Source organism: Linepithema humile, chromosome 1, assembly GCF_040581485.1.
Source record: "Linepithema humile isolate Giens D197 chromosome 1, Lhum_UNIL_v1.0, whole genome shotgun sequence".
Taxonomy (NCBI): domain Eukaryota; kingdom Metazoa; phylum Arthropoda; class Insecta; order Hymenoptera; family Formicidae; genus Linepithema; species Linepithema humile.
The window spans coordinates 45,186,867-45,207,946 of NC_090128.1; the positions used below are offsets into that span (position 1 = coordinate 45,186,867).

At 34.2% G+C, this 21,080-nt stretch overlaps 1 protein-coding gene and 1 pseudogene across 1 annotated transcript; one reads left to right on the top strand and one right to left on the bottom strand.

The window, feature by feature from the left end:
• Positions 1 to 2,855: 2,855 nt before the first annotated feature.
• On the bottom strand, positions 2,856 to 9,375 carry LOC136997602 (uncharacterized; annotated as a pseudogene).
• Positions 9,376 to 17,581: 8,206 nt separating this feature from the next.
• Positions 17,582 to 20,302, top strand: LOC137001050 (A disintegrin and metalloproteinase with thrombospondin motifs adt-2-like). Its single transcript, XM_067359004.1, has 2 exons — positions 17,582 to 19,335; positions 19,400 to 20,302. Exons 1-2 carry the CDS (start codon positions 18,975 to 18,977, stop codon positions 19,981 to 19,983), a joined length of 945 nt encoding a protein of 314 aa, XP_067215105.1. The 5' UTR covers positions 17,582 to 18,974; the 3' UTR covers positions 19,984 to 20,302.
• The last annotated feature ends 778 nt before the right edge of the window (positions 20,303 to 21,080 follow it).

Sequence of the window (21,080 nt, forward strand, 5' to 3'; positions counted from 1 at the left end):
GATTTGTAAAAAACATATAGCTATCGTCGCATACATGTGATTTTTAAAATTTAATAAAGTAAAACAGCACGTACGAGTGAAATAAACTTTCTAATTTTTTAAGAGAAAAATTTCCTCTTTTCATCAAGAACAATATATTGTAAAAATCGTAATATATATTGCAGAAATCGTAAGTACGACAATAAAGCATACTTTTAAAAGTATTTAATTAAATGTTTAAGTTAATTGGACCAAAATTGATTGAGATGCGTATCATTTCAATAAACGTTTAAGAAACGTAGATTTTAGAAGAAACCACATTCAATATAAGTAGCAACTATTTGATACTGTATAAATTGTAACATTAAAAAATTTAGTGGTTCAACCATAAAAAAAATGTTTTATTTAAATGTATTTATTTAAAAAATTGCAAAATTACTCATTTTTGTGTGGTTAAAGTGCGCTCGTTCTCTAATTAACAGGAGTCACACAGAAGTCTTGTGAAATTCTAACTTTTCGGTTTGCGTTTTATTACCGTCTTTTGCATTTTTTTCTCAATTTTCTTTTTATGACTTTTCCGCTCTCATACTTTGTTCTATCTATCACCATTCTCTTTTCAATTCCCTTACACCACAGCTGATTTTTCGAGACATTGTCACTAAAAGTTACCTTGCCCCTTAATAACAAACATATGCACTTGTAATTCCTGCTTCTATTTTTATAGGTTTTGTCAATTTTGGACAAAGGAGGATGTTAAATATATGTCGATTTTGGCCCATAGTGTGGAACCAAAACTAGAAATGATTTTTTATAAATTTTATACTGTAGAATCACGTGGTAAAGTTTGTTTTTTTCTAGACAGCGGGGAAAGTACGAAAAAAATTGAAAAAAGACCATGAAAACTGCAATTTCCCAAGTTGGTTAAAGTTTGGAACATTCTTGGAGCGATTTTAAAAAAATGATTTGTCGCTCTTGTCCTTTTGCAGAGAAAAAATTTCAAGTCAAACAAACAAAGTACAAAAGAGACCGCTCCGATACATGCGTCGGAAGACACCTTTATACCCGAAAAACCACCCCCAAAAAACCACCCCCTCGGAAAATTGCATTTTTTATAGTCTTTTTTCAATTTTTCCGTATTTTTTCCGCTCTCTAGAGGAAAACAAACTTTACCACATAATTCTACGGTATGAAATCTATAAAAAACCATTTGAAGTTTTGGTTTTACACCATGGGCCAAAATCGACCTATATTTAACATTCTTTTTTAGATGTTTGCGATTCCAAAGTACCATCGTTCTGCGATGTTTGATGTTATTGCTTGCTGGTTTATTCTTATTATTTTCCAAACATGACCATTTTAAATATATTGCACATCTGATGGAAATAATATTGCGTTTTATCAATTATTTAATATTAAAAATATACTCACCCGAAAAAAAAGCGGTACACTGAAAATGTGGGAAAAATTCATCAAATTTCAACTGACGATAACTTTGTAAATAATAAAGATAGAAAGTTCTATAAAATATGGAAATGAAGCTAAAAATCTCTACTTTAAGAATCAATTTATTTTGATGTTGCAAAATAAATTTATTGAAAATGGCGGATGACAAAGCGCGAGCATGCAAAATTGAAAAATAATGGTTCGAGTTTGCGACGGTGCACGGTATAAACAAAAAATTGTAGCTTATTGGGATCAAAAGCGTACGAAAGTACAGAGTCTCCTCTTTAAAATGCTTTTTTATGCATCTCGATACGATGATTTTTCGCCGAGAGATTCGCATTTGAAGAAAAAGGCAGATTCTTACTTCAAATGCGAATCTCTCGGCGAAAAATCATCGTATCGAGATGCATAAAAAAGCATTTTAAAGAGGAGACTCTGTACTTTCGTACGCTTTTGATCCCAATAAGCTACAATTTTTTGTTTATACCGTGCACCGTCGCAAACTCGAACCATTATTTTTCAATTTTGCATGCTCGCGCTTTGTCATCCGCCATTTTCAATAAATTTATTTTGCAACATCGAAATAAATTGATTCTTAAAGTAGAGATTTTTAGCTTTATTTCCATATTTTATAGAACTTTTTATCTTTATTATTTACGAAGTTATCGTCAGTTGAAATTTGATGAATTTTTCCCACATTTTCAGTGTACCGCTTTTTTTTCGGGTGAGTGTATATGTTGGTCCGGAATGTGAAAGTCTTTTAGAAACATTATCTTTGGAATGCGCGCAAGAAATTAAATTAAATTGTTTAGAGTTTTATATAACTGCAGTTCGCAAAATGTTGAAACGTTTGCCATATAGAGATACTGTTTTTGAACAATTAATGTTTTTACAGCCGAAAGTTGCTTTTTACGATGAATCTAGAATACAATTTAAAGATTTAACATTTATTGCTACGCGTATAGGAGATATTAATATTGATATTACTAAATTAGCTTTTGAATGGAGAATTTTACCATCTGTTTTTAATGATGAAGAAAAAAAAGAATTAGCTTCTTTAGAAATTGATATAATGTGGAAAAAAATAGTAGAATTAAAAAATTTTAATGGGGAAAAAAGGTTTCAAAATTTAGAGTTATTAGTCGAAGCGGTTCTTTCTTTTCCTCATTCTAATGCTGAAGCGGAACGAATTTTTTCAATGGTTACAGATGTAAAAACTAAAAAAAGAAATCAGTTATCTAATAAAACTGTTTCTGCAATTTGTATTATGCGGTCTAGTTATCAAACTGAAGGCATTAATTGTTTAAATTTTGAAATTGATTCCGAACATTTAAAATTACATAATCCGCAAAATTTATATGGAAAAGCAGGAACTTCATCTGATGGTTCTTAATACTTAAGACTTTTCTGTTTATTTTATTTTTTATGTGCAATTTTAGTGCAATATTTATTGTCTAATTATTATTTATTTTTAATTATTTTTATTTTTTTGCATAACAGACACATGCTGATACATCTAGCCAATATTTTTTAGTTGTATGTTACTTATATGGATAAATTATTAATATTGTATTTTTCAGATTTTATTATATTTTGTACTAACATAAAATGTGATATATATAAGACTGATTAGTATCTGACGAAAGCCATGCAATATTATTTTTGTTTATTAAAGATTTTAATTTAAGATCAAAAGGCTTTCCAAATTTTTAATTTCTATAATGTTATTTGTATTTTGATTTAGTTAATATTTTTATTTTAAATATATATTTATTATTAATTAATAATATTTATTTTTGTTATATGAATACTGGTAAGGTTTTTGACAGTTTTCCTTACCCTTGCAACGAATGTTGGTATTCTTTGAGATTCTGTCAAATAAAAGATTTTTATTTCATTTATATAAAAAGTGTTTTATTTGAAGAATATATTATTTTTTACCTTTCTCTCTTCTTTTTTACTATAATTAATATTTAGAAAATATTTAACAATATATATTTGGCAGAATGCGCGAGGTTGAACGAAGGACAGCCTTAGTCAGTCCACGACCGACCTCCTTCGCTAGTACAAATATATCTCTCTTTCACTGCGCACTCTTAGTTATCCAATTCTGAATCCTGTATCCTATCTCTAAATATTTAACACCACCAGGTAATACACTATATAACACTCTAAAGGTACCTTTTCATGCTGACGCTCGACGCTCAATTTCAGCGTCAAAAGACATCATGTGATCAAAAATCGCTGCAATGATTCGTTATTTTTAGTCACGTGATGTCTTCTAACGCCGAAATTGAGCGTCGAGCGTCAGCATGAAAAGGTACCTTAAAAGTTAGATGTGACATCGACGAAGGTCTTAACGTAAGTAAGTAAATGTGGCGCAGCTACGCTGTATATATAAAAACCAAAAACAAAAGAAAAACTCTTAATAGTGTAAGAGAGAGAAGAGGGAAACCACACGTCATCTCTCTCTCTCTTCTAAAGGCCAGAAGATGTCTTCACTCTAACACTCCCTCCTCTTCTGGTCTTGGCTCCTCGGTTTCTAGCTCAAGGGAGTCTGAAACAAATAACACAAATTCTACGACTCTGAACTTAATGTAACTCATAATATATTTAATAATTTTTCTCTGAAATAAGTATGTAATGGAGCCGGTAGAGGTTTTGTCAGAATATCAGCTGGATTCTCATTTGTATTAATCCACCTTACCCTAACTTGATTGCTCAATACACAGCTCTTTATATAATCTCCATGTGTTTCTGCTATATGTCTTTTATTTCCTGTTAATTCTCTTTCTTCGAGTTTTCTCTGAATCTCTGAAAGTTCGTCATCAAAATTTTTTAACCTGTGTGATCCATCCATTTGAGTGCTTGCTCCAGCTGATTTGTTATCGCACCAGATTGTCACTGGGTAAAAGGTTTTCCCAGTAATGTCTCTTATGGCTTTGTCCAAGGATACTATTTCTTGACAAGTTTCACTCATGGCGAGATATTCCGCCTGACAGGTAGACAGACTTATGTGGGACTGTTTGTAACTTCTCCATGATACGGCATTTCCATAGAGTTTTATTATGTATCCTCCTGTTGATGTTGAATCCTCACAATCCTTGAAGCTTGCATCTGCGTAAGCTTCTAATTGTTCTTCTTTTGCTCTGAACGTTAGTCCCATCTCTGTGGTTCCTCTTAAATAGCGAAAGATCCTTTTTACGTCTTTCCAATCACTTTCCTTGGGATCCTTTTGTCTTCGGGATAAATAATTTACTGCAAAAGCTATGTCTGGTCTCGTAGCTCTGGCTAAGTAAAGCAGGCATCCAATAGCTTCTCGGTAAGGTGCTTTACTAGAAGTTGTAGTCTCTTTCAGTCTTTCTGGATTTTTATTTTCTTTATTTTTCATCTGTCGTGTCACCATTGGTGTATTCTGAGCTTTGCTCTCTTTCATTTGAAACCTTTCTAGTATATTTTCTGTAAACTCCGATTGACTCAGTGTCATAACTCTTGTTTCTCTATTTCTCTGGATTTTCATTCCTAGGTATAATTTAGGTTCTCCTAGATCTTTCATTCGGAATGTGTTACATAAACTAGTCTTGATTTGTTTCATTTTCTCTGTGTTATTACTTGCTAGTATGATGTCGTCAACATACAATACTAGCAATACAACTTCTCCATTTTTCCTCCAAGTGAATAGACATGGATCATTTATATCTTTCTCTAGTCCCAGTTTCAAAGCCTCCTCTGTAAACCTCTGGGCGGTATTCATAGTCCGTTCTTATATTCAAGATCGTCTTAAGCACGAACTTATATTCGCTCTCTTCGTCAGACACAATCTATGTGTGACGAAGAGAGCGAATATAAGTCCGTGCTTAAGACGATTTTAAATATAAGAACGGACTATGAATACCGCCCTCTGATTCCATTTCTTCGGACTGATCTTTAATCCATACAACGTTTTCTTTAGTCTGCACACTTTATTTCTTTTGGTACTATCATTGACTTCGATTCCTTCTGGAATTTCCATAAATATGTTGTCATCCAACATACCATTGAGAAATGCAGTTTTCACATCCAGTTGTATTGCTTCCAAGTCATATTTATTTATAATGGCCAGTGCTGATCTAATAACTGACAGGCGCGAAACTGGTGCATAGGTTTCACATATCTCGTACTCATTTTTGTCTTTGAAACCTCTAATTACAAGTCTGGCTTTAAATTTTTCTTGACCATTTTCTTCATTTTTCTTCTTGAACACCCACTTGGAATCAATGATGTTTGTTTTCTTACAATTAGCAGATTTTGTTGGTCTATTTACAATTTCCCAAACTTTATTTTCTGTCATTGAATTTAGCTCTTCTCTTATCGCTCTTATCCATTGTTCTCTGTTTGGCGATTCCATCGCTTCTCTGTAATTTGTTGGGTCTCTGTTGACACTGGCTAAATTTGCATGTACTATTTCATCTTCAGTCCGCTTATCAATTTCCTCTGTCTCAATACTCTGAATTCTATAAACAAAATCCGGATCTCTCTGAGGATTGCCTTTTGTTTTCCTATCTGGCAATTTTCTAGTTTTCGATTCCTTTTCCTTTTCTTGGTTGGCTTTCCTCTTTGGGGGTCTGCCTCTCCTTTTTGTCGTGTTTTCTAGTTCATCTATTTGTTTTGTTTCTGAATCAACTGAGTGATCCTCTCGTCTCTCTGTTATTTTATCTTGTTCCTCCGCAATTTCCTCTCTAAATTCTTCAATTTCTATTTCAGTTGATTCAGCTATTTTAACCACGTTCTTGTAGACTAATTTTTCGTTGCACTTTACATGCCTAGAATTTAAGAATCTTTGTGTCTGTGGATGCCACAGCAAGTAACCTGTTGGCGTATATCCCACCAGAATAGCTTTTATTGCTCTCTCTGAAAATTTATTTTCTGGGACTGGAATTTTTATGTATGCCTGACATCCAAATCTTCTCAGTTCTTCTACGTGGCTTTTCACCTTGGGATTAATTTTTGACAAAGGTGTTTTGAATTCAATACCTTTATGTGGTATCCGGTTGTAGATATGTACTGCCGCTTCGGTTGCAAAAATCCACATTGTTGATGGTAGTTCTGAGTCAATCATGAGGGCTCTGATTTTTTTCTGAATTGTTTTATTAAATCTCTCTGCTGTGCCATTCAACTCTGGAGTATATGGTGGTGAAAAATCACCACTGATTCCTTCTTTTTTTCATTATTTCTGCAAATTCTCCTCCTGTAAACTCTGTACCGTTGTCTGCTCTGATAAAGCATACTCTTTCATTCTTTTCAGACAGATTTCTTATGTGTGTTAAATATCTTTCTAGACATTGGCCGGATTCACTCTTTTGTTTCACACTGTAAGCTTTTGCATACCTAGTGTAATCATCAATGAATACTATGATATATCTGTTCTTTCCCGGGAATGACGCCGGTGAGATCTTGCCCATCGTGTCTACATGTATTGTGTGTAGTGGTCTATCTGATCTACTTCTCTGATTTTTAAAAGGAAGATTCTCCATCTTAGTCAGAACACACGTTTCACAGTCTAATATTTCTCTGTTAAATTTGATTTTTTTCAACTTATCTTCGTACTTTTGCATTTGTCTCATATATTCTAATGACGTGTGTCCCAGCCTCAGGTGCCAAATCATTCCTTCAGATGGTTTGTATTTAATATTTTCATTATTTTGTTTCTCTGCATTATTTATTAGTTTATTTGTCTCTGTTTCTGGTATAACATTATTTAGATCCAAAATTTTCCTATTTAATTCCTCACTCCAAATTCCAGTCTCTGTTTGATTTTTCTCCTTTGTTTCTGTGTTTTCCGTGATTTCCTGTACATTCTCCCTCCCAACCTCAGGCGGTCTCTGTATGTCTATTGTACTTTCTGAATTCCCTTGGTCCGTCTGAGGTTGTGACAGGAAATCTTCTAGAGAAACTAGATTTGCAGTTACTCTGTACTTATTGCTTTTGTTCTCTGTATCTTCAGAATTATCTACTTCAAAAATCAATTATCCAGTTCGGTTTTACGTAATTTCCCGTTATATATTCTTCCCCATTTTCTTTATTAAAGATTTTTACTTCCGTGTTATCTAGATATATACCATAACCCGCTTCTGCGAATTTTCTTAGTGACAGTAAGTTATCTGATATTCCTGGTGCTGCTATTACGTTGAATAGAAAAATCGTTTCGTTTGTTATGCTTGATTTTAAATGTAAGTTTCCTTTTCCATCTATTTTTATATTTGCTCTTTTGTTTTTATTTGCACTCCGAATTTCTTCTCCTATTGGGCTTGTTCGTTTTAGCTACACTGGGGCTGCTCTGGTTCTGCTCTACACAGGATAATACAGGACAGATAAATAGTTTGTCCTGTATTATCTTGTTTAGAGCAGACCCAGAGCTGCCCCAGTGCAGCTAAAACGAACAAGCCCATTGTTTTAATAAAATTTGTGAGCAGTAATCCTTTACTTATTATATGTTCTGTTGCTCCTGAGTCAGCTATAAAACTAATCTTTTTGTCAGTTTGTTTTGTTATGTTATGCTTACCTGCAATCTTAGCTGATGGGTTTTTCGGTTGGTTTTTCTTGTCATAAGGATGGTACCTACTCTGAACTTTATTTCCTCTACCTCTGAATTTACCTCTACCGCTATCTTTGCTTCTGTTTAATGTGTTGATATTTGAGTTATTTTTAATAGGTTCATACCTTTGAACTTTGTTCGGGCAGTTGTCGCCCTTATGGTCTGTGATCATATTGCACACATAGCAGAACCACAGACCATAAGTCTTCAATGGACAATCAGATTGCCAGTGGCCTATTTTGTTGCAACGATAGCATTTTATGTCCCCTGTGCTCTGATGTGATGTTCCTGCTCGTGGCTCCGTCCTCTAAATCATATTTGCTCTGGCCTCTGTATTTTGTCTTGTTGCTTCTATCTGTAAGAGACAAGTCTTCATTTGTTCAATGGTCATTTCTGGACCTGTTTGGCCTTTTACAATATATGCCGTTCTCAGCTCCGGGCTGGAGTCAGACACTGCATTGTAGAAGGCAGCTCTTATTTCTTTTTCAGTTAGTTCTATTTCGGAATTGCAAATTTCGTATTCTCTTATGATATTGTCGAATCTATCGAAGAAATCGACCGCTTTTTCTTTTTGTGACTTTTTAATGCTATAGAGTTTTTGTCTTACAGTAACGTGCGTCATGTTTGTCTCTAGTCTCTTAATTTCTTTAATTTTTAGTAATATGTCTTTGGGGTCTTTTAATTCTATGATTTTTTGATGGTATTTAGAGTCGAGTCGATTTATTATAATGTCTCTAATGATATTTTTTTCTTTCATTGTTTTCTCTGAATTGTCATTATTATTATTTAATACTTCTAATAAATCGTTCGCAGCTAATTCTGAATTTAAGGAATCTAACCATAGATCTAGATTACTTTTAGTTGTTAGTTTATAATCTCTTTTAATATTAAATTTTCTTTGTATATTGCATTCTAAAGTTTTATTTAAATTTGCAAAGGTTTTAGTCATTTCATTTAGTGATTGCATATGAGTAATATTCTCGGTATTATTTGTTTGATTTTGAATTTCTGACCACTCTGTATTATTTGGTTCGATAGCAGTAGAGTGTATAATTTCTGAGATCTCTGTATTTGTTGGTACTTCTCTTACTTTCTCTGAAAGGGTGCGGACGTCGGCTAGACAGGTCTCGGTCACTTTTTTTAGGTCCTTTCCTATTTGTTCTTGTGCTTTTATTGATGTTATGAGGGTCTCCATCCCTTCATACATTTTTTGCACGTATGTGCCTAGTTTTGTAGTTGCTTCGGTTTGTTGTATTAGTAGTTTTACCATTGTGTTTAGTATGGCCTTGTTTTCATCTTGTGTCTCTGTAATTTCGGTTAATATGATTAGCATGTAGATTATATTCTCATTAATGTTTGGACTTACGAACAGCGTACATGTTATATGTCCTTGGACATTATAGGCGTAATGCCTAAGGATTGTGTTCGACTTGGTTGAAAGATATTGAGACCAATTCCTTAGAAAAATATAATTTATTTTTCCTCGTCAGAGAAGTAGAGTAAAGTACAAGTTTTATGTTTGATTTGATTCAGGGCGCCAGAGGCGCTTTCTCGGCAAGAGTGTAAGGCCGAGAATCAAAAGAAAAATTGACGGGCGCGGTAAGAAATTACCGGCCGCGTCTTAGTGTGTTGAACGGGTCCTAAAAAGGACGGTTCAACTGAGTTAGCTCGTTGCAGCCCCTTTCCCGGCGTCGGTGGAACTCCGTTCGGGAAGTGGTCTTCCGTCCGACAACTGCTCTCTGAGCAGGCTCTGAGCGGTGAAGTCTGTACTGCGATGGATCGAGTCTCTGGTGTGCTGGTGGTGGCAACCGTCTCGGCTCTCGGAATTACGGATTGTTCCGTGTACCGAGGAGAGAGAGGTCTCCGAATTCGGATGTCGCCTTGAGTGAGCGTGTCCCTTGGTGGTCGAGTCAACCGGACGCAGAACTCTAGTGGGATTAATTTCCACACTAGAGACTGAGGAGGTGACGGCGAAAGTGGAGTATCCGCGGGCCGCTTGGTTGAAGTGCGTGGCCGATGCTGGGACTCTGCTTTCTTTTTACACGCCTTGCGAGGCAGTGTGAGAAAAACGGCGAGACTATGTGTCTCTGGTTATCTTCTGCCGAGGCAGAATACGACTCAGTTCAAGGGCCCTGGGGAGAGCTCGCCTTGAAGCGAGTGAGTGAGGAAAGATCTGCGGAGCAGCTCTTTTATATCTCGTCGATCGAAGCTTGATCGCGAGAAGGTTCTTCACCGCCTGCGCAACCTGGCGGTGGGTCCGCAAGCTTGTAACTGGTAGAAGGCCTGCGGCGCGTAGCGGCGCCGCGATGTATTATACCGCGTCAGTGCAGCGGTGTGGCGGTGAGCCGCCACAGACATATTACCACATACTTATGGATCCATATTCTTGTTCTCTTTCTCCACAATTTTTATTTATTGTGTGCGAATATAAGTTAGGAAATAAATTTACCTTTTGTTGTTTTTGAAGTTTGGTCGTCTTTTTTTCTTCCTTGCCCTTCCATCTCTGAATATATATCTCTGCTTCCTGCCAAACATTACTCTTTGTTATTTTACCTTATTTCGCACACGTGAATATTGCTTTGTACGACAAATCAATATTCTGATCTTTTGTATTTACCGCCTGCACTCATATACTCCCTCCCAAACCGACTAGTCGTCCTACGATTTTGCCGTTACTTAATGGGTGGGGGTGATCACTTACATGAGTACAGTCGGTTCATACTGATCTTTTAATTTATTTAAATTCTTTGATAGTTCTTATATTAATAAGATATAATTTCTCTTTATTAAGTTCTCTGTATAATTTCTCTCTTTCGCAAATGATTTCGCGCGTCACGCGCAGGATGCTATATAGTTTATACCACTACACGCCCTGCGTTTTATGATTCCGGTGCATGTACACTATTATGGGCCACTTTTTCCAACGTCGGTTAACTTTAACCGACTGGTAACTTTTCAGAATAGCCAACTTAAAACTCGAAACTTGTATATACATATACATATACAAGTTTCGAGTTTTCAGTTGGCTATTCTGAAAAGTTACCAGTCGGTTAAAGTTAACCGACGTTGGAAAAAGTGGCCCTATAGCGTTTTCGATTATACAGGATTTGAACGACCCAAGATTGGTTAATGACGTCATTGCAACCTCTCCACCAATGAAAGACTTGCATTTATAGTAAAATAGTGATTGATCAACCCTAGATCGTTCAAACCCCGTTTATTCGAAAACGCTATTAGTCCGTTTACACCGGAGAATTACATACACTGGCGCCGCGCTTCGTCACTGCACAGCATTCATTTCTATTGCTTGATCGATTGCGATTCTGCATATATTTTATGGCTATGGCTGGACCACGTGACTTTGTTTCCCGCCAAGTGCCGGACAGTTCATGCAATTGTTTTCTTTAGAATTTATCTTAGATATATTTACTATTTTGATCTATTTTTGAGACACGTTTTCTTTGCGACACAAGCGTGATTTTCTAAATTTCTTGGAATTCTGAGAATGATACAATATCGTTCGTTTTTACATGACATGTCCGGTCTCTTATAGTTCCGCCCCTCTCTATTTTCCTTTGACTAGCACCTGCTTAAATATGTACTTACGGTTTCTCTGAAGGAACTCTTAATTTCTTGTTCACCAAGTGACTGGGCTCATAACCTGGCAGAATGCGCGAGGTTGAACGAAGGACAGCCTTAGTCAGTCCACGACCGACCTCCTTCGCTAGTACAAATATATCTCTCTTTCACTGCGCACTCTTAGTTATCCAATTCTGAATCCTGTATCCTATCTCTAAATATTTAACACCACCAGGTAATACACTATATAACACTCTAATAGCGTTTTCGATTATACAGGATTTGAACGACCCAGGGTTGATCAATCACTATTTTACTATAAATGCAAGTCTTTCATTGGTGGAGAGGTTGCAATGACGTCATTAACCAACCCTGGGTTGTTCAAATCCTGTATAATCGAAAACGCTATAAAAGTTAGATGTGACATCGACGAAGGTCTTAACGTAAGTAACAAAATGTGGCGCAGCTACGCTGTATATATAAAAACCAAAAACAAAAGAAAAACTCTTAATAGTGTAAGAGAGAGAAGAGGGAAACCACACGTCATCTCTCTCTCTCTTCTAAAGGCCAGAAGATGTCTTCACTCTAACAATATTACATAACAATATATTATATATATGTATATATTTTATTTTCAGTTTATGTTAAAGATTTTCAATGTAGGGGGGCAACGGTGCCTTATTTAACTTGTATGAGACACTATGGGCTTGTTCGTTTTAGCTGCACTGGGGCAGCTCTGGGTCTGCTCTAAACAAGATAATACAGGACAAACTATTTATCTGTCCTGTATTATCCTGTGTAGAGTAGACCCAGAGCAGCCCCAGTGTAGCTAAAACGAACAAGCCCTATACTGACGCCGTATTGCCGCACATGCGCATACAACCGGTCTCTAATCGGAACACTGGCGCGCTTACGATTTGACATTTTTACATAACCTTTCAGATCAGAAAGTGTTATAAAAAAGTAATAATAATGAATTCGGTCTAACAAATTTGGTCACTCGCACTACATTGCTTTGTTACTTTGGTGCACACTCAAGACTGCTTATTAATCCAGAGCAGTGTAGTACGAGTGACCAAATTTGTTAGAAATTCGTATTAAATGAAATAAGTGATATGTTGGTGAATGTGAATGTTTTAGTAACTATTTACTACACCTTTGAAAATTCTTTATTTTGCAAGTTATTATTCATACATGATTCGAGACTTTAGTGGATGATTTGTCTAAAATAAATAAAATTGAATAGCTCAAAGTTTAATATTTCTGTTCTGAGTATCCTAGATTAGTTTCAACAATATTTATAATTCTCAGTCAATTTTATATTTATAAAAATATAGCATAAGTCGCCTTTTGTAGTTAACGCTATGGTTGACAACAAAATTATTCACATCACAATGTGGGCAGAGAATTAAGTGTAAGAAAATGTTTATATCATATTTTAGGTATATTATTGAATTTTATTTATGCATAGAAAAAAGATTATAAACACAAACTAAACAAAAAATCTTGTAAAACACAAAATGAAATTGACTAGAAATGTTAAATATTGTGAGAACTAATTTAGTATACATAGAACAGAAATATTAAACCTTGATATTTAATTTTATTTATTTTAGACAAATCATACACTAAAGTCTTGAATCATGTGCTTTTTGTGACAGAATGTATGGTAAAATTAAAATTTATACAATCATACCAATTCTCATTATGCCTTATGTGACAATAGTTTAGAGACTTTAGTGTATGATTTGTCTAAAATAAATAAAATTAAATAGCTTAAAGTTTAATATTTCTGTTCTATGTATACTAAATTAGTTCTAACAATATTTATAATTTCCAGTCGATTTTATTACAATCAAAACAAAACAGTGTTTTACCTTTCAAAAAAATTGTATATATTAAATTTAAAAAAACTGTCGTATATATATTATTAAAAAAAAAAATATCAAAAAATTACCTTTTTTAAAAAAAGGTAAAAAAAGGCGCCAAGTACACGCTCTTGTCATAATTAAAACAAAACAGTATTGTTTTACTTTTCAAAAAAATTGTCGTATATATTAAAACTTTCAAAAAAACCTGTCGTATATATTAAAATTTTCAAAAAAAACTATTTTATATATTTTTTATAAAAAAATATGATATCAGGAAATGGCACCAAGTGGGACTAAAGAACTATGAAAAAACTTGTACACTATTTCTATAAAACTCTTCTATAAAACTCTTGTACATAAAGCTGTCGTATATATAATTAATTATATTATATACTATATTTTATCATATTTTACATATACTTTACTATATATATTATAAAAAAATAAAAAAAATATTAAAAAAATAAAAATATTTATTAAAAAACGCAAAAAAACTTGGCGCTGCTACACCTCAAAGTAATAAAATTAACATGTAGTTTACTGTAGCAGCGCCAAGTTTTTTTGCGTTTTTTAATAAATATTTTTATTTTTTAAATATTTTTTTTGTTTTTTTATAATATATATAGTATTGTATATGTAAAATATGATAAAATATAGTATATAATATAATTAATTATATATACGACAGCTTTATGTACAAGAGTTTTATAGAAGAGTTTTATAGAAATAGTGTACAAGTTTTTTCATAGTTCTTTAGTCTCACTTGGTGCCATTTCCTGATATCATATTTTTTTGTAAGAAATATATAGGATAGCTTTTTTTGAAAATTTTAATATATATGAAAGATTTTTTTGAAAGATGCTATACTACCGCGCTGAAAAATATCTGTCACTGTCTTACATATAATCGAAGACAAATAAGAAATTGTTCTGCTGCTCAACAGTGGATCTTCAATCAATGAACTTTCTTATAAATACATTATTTATCGAGTAAAATTAATATTTTATATATTTAATTATCTAATTAATAATTAGGGTAATGTGCAATAAAATTAAGATAAATATATATTATTACAAAATATTACAAAAAATATTTTAAAAAATAATATTACAAAAAATATTTATTTAATCTTGAAATACCTGAAATTATTAATTAATTCTTTTAAACATGCTTTTTTCGATGTTAGATTGTGTTTGATTCCTGCTATGTTTCTGCAGTAACTGATATTGCAGAGTTCTGTTTTATACATAGCACATTTCTCTAGTTATGTGAAGACAGATTATAATCGATTTCTGCTGTATATGTTGTTGATAATTAATATTGCAGCCTCTGTATGATACCAACTACGTTTCAGTTTTCACAGCATGACGTCAGCACATGTTTTATTTCTGTCACATTTTTTACGCTGGGTCTACCACTGTAAGCATAAATGAATTATAAAACATTATAATAAAATGATTTATACATAATTAATAAAATTGCAACTATGAAATATTCTATAATGTCGATGAAAATCATCTTGACAACTTCGGTACGAACGTTGATTCAAATTCAAAATACAGAAAAAGATTAAAATAGATGATATCAAATTGAAAATAAACATCATAATGGAAGCTATTAATCTTGTAATAAAATCCCGTAAGTTAAAATCGAAAGAAGAATTGATTCTTATTTTTTGTCTTGAATTCAAATGCACTTGAATTTAGCCATTTGTAACTATTAATTTCATTTTGTACTAGTAGATGACAACGATGAATTCCCGGCTTACGAGATGAAAGTAAAGGTATCAATCAAGAGTTTTTTGCATTACTAATTTGTATATCAATTTTAAACCCAAGATCTGTTCGAATGGATTCATGTAGGTTCCTTCTCTTTACGAGTAAAACAGTAATAATTAATAGAAAATAATATTTTATTTTTAAGAAAAAAGCACAACTAGATTCTCTCTCAGAGAATTGTATTAAAAATAATCGTCTCAATCATATGTATAAAGCAGAAAGTTAAAAAATCTACTTGTACCGTACCTGCGTCACTTGTTTTCGTTGAAACATTTAAAGACCATAGATATGATGAACCAGCAGAACGTCAGGCCAATTAAAGTCAATATAAGTTTTAACGCTTGATGGCACCAATATAATCTGTAATATGAATAATCCACAAGTTTAGATATATACACTCACCCGAAAAAAAAGCGGTACACTGAAAATGTGGGAAAAATTCATCAAATTTCAACTGACGATAACTTCGTAAATAATAAAGATAGAAAGTTCTATAAAATATGGAAATGAAGCTAAAAATCTCTACTTTAAGAATCAATTTATTTCAATGTTGCAAAATAAATTTATTGAAAATGGCGGATGACAAAGCGCGAGCATGCAAAATTGAAAAATAATGGTTCGAGTTTGCGACGGTGCACGGTATAAACAAAAAATTGTAGCTTATTGGGATCAAAAGCGTACGAAAGTACAGAGTCTCCTCTTTAAAATGCTTTTTTATGCATCTTGATACGATGATTTTTCGCCGAGAGATTCGCATTTGAAGAAAAAGGCAGATTCTTACTTCAAATGCGAATCTCTCGGCGAAAAATCATCGTATCGAGATGCATAAAAAAGCATTTTAAAGAGGAGACTCTGTACTTTCGTACGCTTTTGATCCCAATAAGCTACAATTTTTTGTTTATACCGTGCACCGTCGCAAACTCGAACCATTATTTTTCAATCAATTGTTTTGCATCCGAAGGAGATGTCTGCAGATCTTTTGTGATTTCTCCGCCCTGACTTTTTGTTTATGCTCGACCGCACATTGCGAGAAGAGTGCTTGATTTCTCTTGATCTTTTTCTTTCGAGACGCGTTACTTATTCGTACGACTTCGTCAAAGTAAACAATAATTAATCTTTTCGCATTGAAATTATTGGTCAATTATGGCGACGATAAGTCCTGAAAAAGCTGCTCAAGTTGTAGCGTTAATTGAAGATGGGAGAAGTCGAAGGTACGTTGCTGAGGCACTTGATTTATCAGTGTCAACCGTGCAACGGGCTTATGCTAGGTACTTGGAGACTAATTCTGTCCAAAGAAGACCTGGTTCGGGACGTCCTCGTTGTACGAATGAAAACGATGACCGATTTATTGTTTTAAATTCTTTAAGAGACAGACATCGAACGGCTGTTCAAATTCGAAACAATTTAAGAGATGTCCGCGAATGTAATGTATCCGTTGACACTATTCGAAACAGATTAGCGGAACACGGTCTTTTTCCGCGCAGGCCAGCAAATGTACCTTCGCTTATGCGTCGCCATCGCGTAACTCGACTCAATTTTGCTGTCGAGCATGCAGGCTGGACATATGCAGAATGGAGTACCGTTCTTTTTAGCGACGAATCTCGTTTTTGTCTGTATTCTTCAGACGGACGAGAACGAGTATACCGTCGCGTTGGAGAACAATTTGCAGACTGTACTGTAAGTGAGAGGCCTAGCTACAATGGTGGCTCTGTAATGGTTTGGGCAGGAATTTCTGCGAATGCTCACACAGATCTCCACTTTTTTGACGCAAACATGAACGCAGATGTATACGTGGAAGACGTACTCATACCGTACGTTGTTCCGTATGCGCACTTCATCGGAGAGGACTTTTTGTTTATGCAAGACAATGCTCGACCGCACGTTGCGAGAAAAGTGCTTGATTTCTGCGATGAAGTTGGCATAAATCGACTCGAATGGCCAGCAATGAGTCCAGATTTAAATCCCATTGAACACCTATGGGACAATATTAACAGAAAAGTACGAAATCATATACCTGCTCCTCAGTCATTGCCAGAACTTCGAAGAGTTCTTGAAATAGAGTGGAATGACATTACGCAGACTGAAATTAGAACACTAATAAGAAGTATGCCTCGTCGCATGAATGAGGTAATACGCGCACGAGGAGGTCATACCCATTATTAATATACGCGCGCGCACACACAATTGTACACGCACCACCGGGAGGGTTTGGAGTCGTAAAATATCGTGGATCTAACGAGCCATGAGGTCCTTATCCCAGTGGTGCACGCGCACACACACGCATGCACGCGCACGCACGCGCACGCACACACACATACACACACACGGACGCACGGACACACGCACACGCACACACACACACACACACACACACACACATACACACGTGCCAACATGTGCACACGGGATCAGATTTCTGCCACGTCCACGCCGTTGATCCTGGGTAACGCCAAGAGCAGAATTGACACTTATAACCGTAAGGAGAGTTTGGAGTTTTAAAATACCGCGGAGCTGATAACCACAGAATTCTTATTCTTGCAATTCGGTCTGGTTCAAAATTGAATATCTCGGCACGTAATACAGCTAGCAGGATTTTTTAAAAACCATTTTAAAAGTTTGGATGTCTAGTGTTCGAAAATTCATAACGCAATAATGTGTGATAACTTTCTCCAAAATGGCGGATGACAAAGCAAAAGCATGCGAAATTGAAAAATAATGGTTCGAGTTTGCGACGGTGCACGGTATAAACAAAAAATTGTAGCTTTTTGGGATCAAAAGCGTACGAAAGTACAGAGTCTCCTCTTTAAAATGCTTTTTTATGCATCTTGATACGATGATTTTTCGCCGAGAGATTCGCATTTGAAGTAAGAATCTGCCTTTTTCTTCAAATGCGAATCTCTCGGCGAAAAATCATCGTATCAAGATGCATAAAAAAGCATTTTAAAGAGGAGACTCTGTACTTTCGTACGCTTTTGATCCCAATAAGCTACAATTTTTTGTTTATACCGTGCACCGTCGCAAACTCGAACCATTATTTTTCAATTTTGCATGCTCGCGCTTTGTCATCCGCCATTTTCAATAAATTTATTTTGCAACATTGAAATAAATTGATTCTTAAAGTAGAGATTTTTAGCTTCATTTCCATATTTTATAGAACTTTCTATCTTTATTATTTACGAAGTTATCGTCAGTTGAAATTTGATGAATTTTTCCCACATTTTCAGTGTACCGCTTTTTTTTCGGGTGAGTGTAGATTAAAATTGAAATACGATGATGTGAATGAAGAAGGATAAATGTGATTAAGAATATTTCTGAATCGAGCTCATTTTTGGATCCAAATGCTTGAAAGAAATGAAAATACTGTTATTATTAGTTTGTGCGTTAAATTATTGAAATCTACTGAAGATTGTTAAATTTATGATAAAAAAATTTTAATTGTACAATTTAATTGTACTTTGAGAATTATTATGATACATTACAATTATTAGCGGAATTATTACTGGCAACTTGCGTACCTCGATACTCTTTCATGTCGTATTACTTATTTGATAAAAAAATCATTTCTTTGTACAACATAAAGATAAAAACAAAAAGAAAGTATAAAAAAATTTTATTTTTTCAAAAAATAATGTTTCAATAAAAAAGTTCTTCTAACATAAATTATAAAGTATATAAAAATATTGTAAATAAATTGTTGCAAAGTAAAGCATATTGTCAATATCCATAATTTATCTGTTAAATAGTTTAGGAATGGATTCCAGTTTAGAAACGTGTCCAAGGTTCAAACGCATGTATTCAGATAAGAAGTACTTCAGAAACCAGGACACATGGGCCGAATGTTGCCGTCCAATGGCTGAAAACCTCTGGAACGAAAAACCGTGTCTTCGAGGTCATACGAGATCGGAAAACCAAGAATACGCAAATAAATTGGACCATTCGCGTTATCACGATTTACCCGGGAGAGAATGGACCGCCAAAGCACAATGCGAGTTATTTATGCTCGAAAAAGATGCGAACGTAGTTACATTGCTTGATATATGTCGAATCTTACAATGCGAAGCTCCAATTTTTTTAGGGAATAACTTTTTCTTCGCGGGACCAGCACTCGATGGTAAATCTTTTTTTCTAAAAAAATCTAAGAAAAGACTTTGATTTTTTAATTAATTTTTTTTCAGGCACTTATTGCGCACCGGGAAAAGAATGTCGTAGAGGAAAATGCGTGCCCGTTATCGAACCGCCATACATTTTCAAGTATTGTGACGAAGATAATTGGAGTGAATGGGAAGAAGGCACCTGTCGAAGCGGTTGCTTGAAGAAGTCTAAAGGTGTAGGAATCAAACGACGTTCTTGCAAACATGGGACTTTTAGAACGTCGAATTGCGGAGGTTTATATTACGACGTAGTCCTGTGCAATGACTCGATGCTTTGCTCCGAAAATCGCACGACAATCGCTCAGTTTACAACCTCGAAATGCAATCTTATTAGCAATAAGATGAAGCTTGAAAAGTTAACGGTGACCCTGAAAAACGGGTCGGGAAGTCAGGCTTTTCATGATGTCGAAAATCCGTGGTTAGCCTGTACTATATACTGCCATCAAGAAAAATCATCTCTTCTCTACTCACCTCGCCTAGAAATGCTCAACTATGGTATCAATCCATATTTTCCAGATGGAACGTGGTGTCACAGAGACAAAAATGGTCAGGATTATTATTGTCGCCAGCATTACTGTCTGCCGGAAAACTACTCATTCGAAGAATAATTCTCGAAATGTACTAATGTGTGGACAAGAATACAAGAGAAAATAAAATACAAAACGTTTGCAAATCAGTTTAAAATTGTGTTTGTAATTCATTTAGTAACTAATTTCACCTCTTATTTTGTGCTATAAATCCATTTGTTGTTTATTAAGCAAATTTATACAAAATTACGTAGAATTAACGATATTGAAATCATATTTTTTTGATTACTGTTAGAAAGAACTGAAAGAAACAAATTAATAGTTATTAATTATAAAAAGAGAATACAATGGGTGTGAATATAAGTGTTCACAATTAGTTCAGCATTTAGTAATGTGTGATTTTTGGGATTAATGCCTGCTTTCAGCTCTTTTATCGCACGCGCCATAATAACTAATTGCACTTTCTAAACCTACACTATTATCCTAAATACCACTCTTTTCAAATTCAGGATCCAAAAACAAAATATTTATACTTACATGTAGGAAAGAGATAATAAGCTTATACCATAAAAGTCAAACGACACGAATCATATTCAGGGCCGCAATTTATACTTTTGGAGGCTCTGGGCGCAACTTAATTATGAGGCCTCAAAAGAACAAGTCTATTTCAGTTAATCAAATTCATATGCATTTTTTTTTTAAGTTTATTAAAAATAAAAGTCGACATGCATTTCATGATGCAAATAGACGTAATTTAATAAACAATTACCGCTTACAAATTTTTTAGCGGCCTCTAGTTTTTATATTATTGTATATTTAATATTTAAAATTTAATATTTAAAAGTAAGTATTTTATTTTGAAACTATAACCCAGGTTGTTTTTTATATTATCATTAATGAGGAATAAGATTTCAAAATGTGGTTTCAGTTTGCGCCTAATGCGCCTTATGATAAATGCGGGCGTGATAACTCAAAATATTTTTTAATGGTTTTAATCCTATTATTATATATTAATCCTATTATTATATTTTTCATAATAGCAAGCAAGGTACATATCTTGCAAGTTTTTTTGCGCAAAAATATGAATAGATGTGATTGACAACTTAGTGATTAATTTCTCAATGTTTTTGTCTATATTTATTAGGCATAATTAAGAAATAAGATAATATGTATATTTA

What these genes read in the sequence shown, in the direction of transcription:
- LOC137001050 (XM_067359004.1), top strand. Translation starts at nt 18,975, where the DNA reads ATGGATTCCAGTTTAGAAACGTGTCCAAGGTTCAAACGCATGTATTCA. An exon ending in CGCGGGACCAGCACTCGATG is followed by an intron (nt 19,336 to 19,399) that starts GTAAATCTTTTT and finishes ATTTTTTTTCAG; the next exon opens with GCACTTATTGCGCACCGGGA.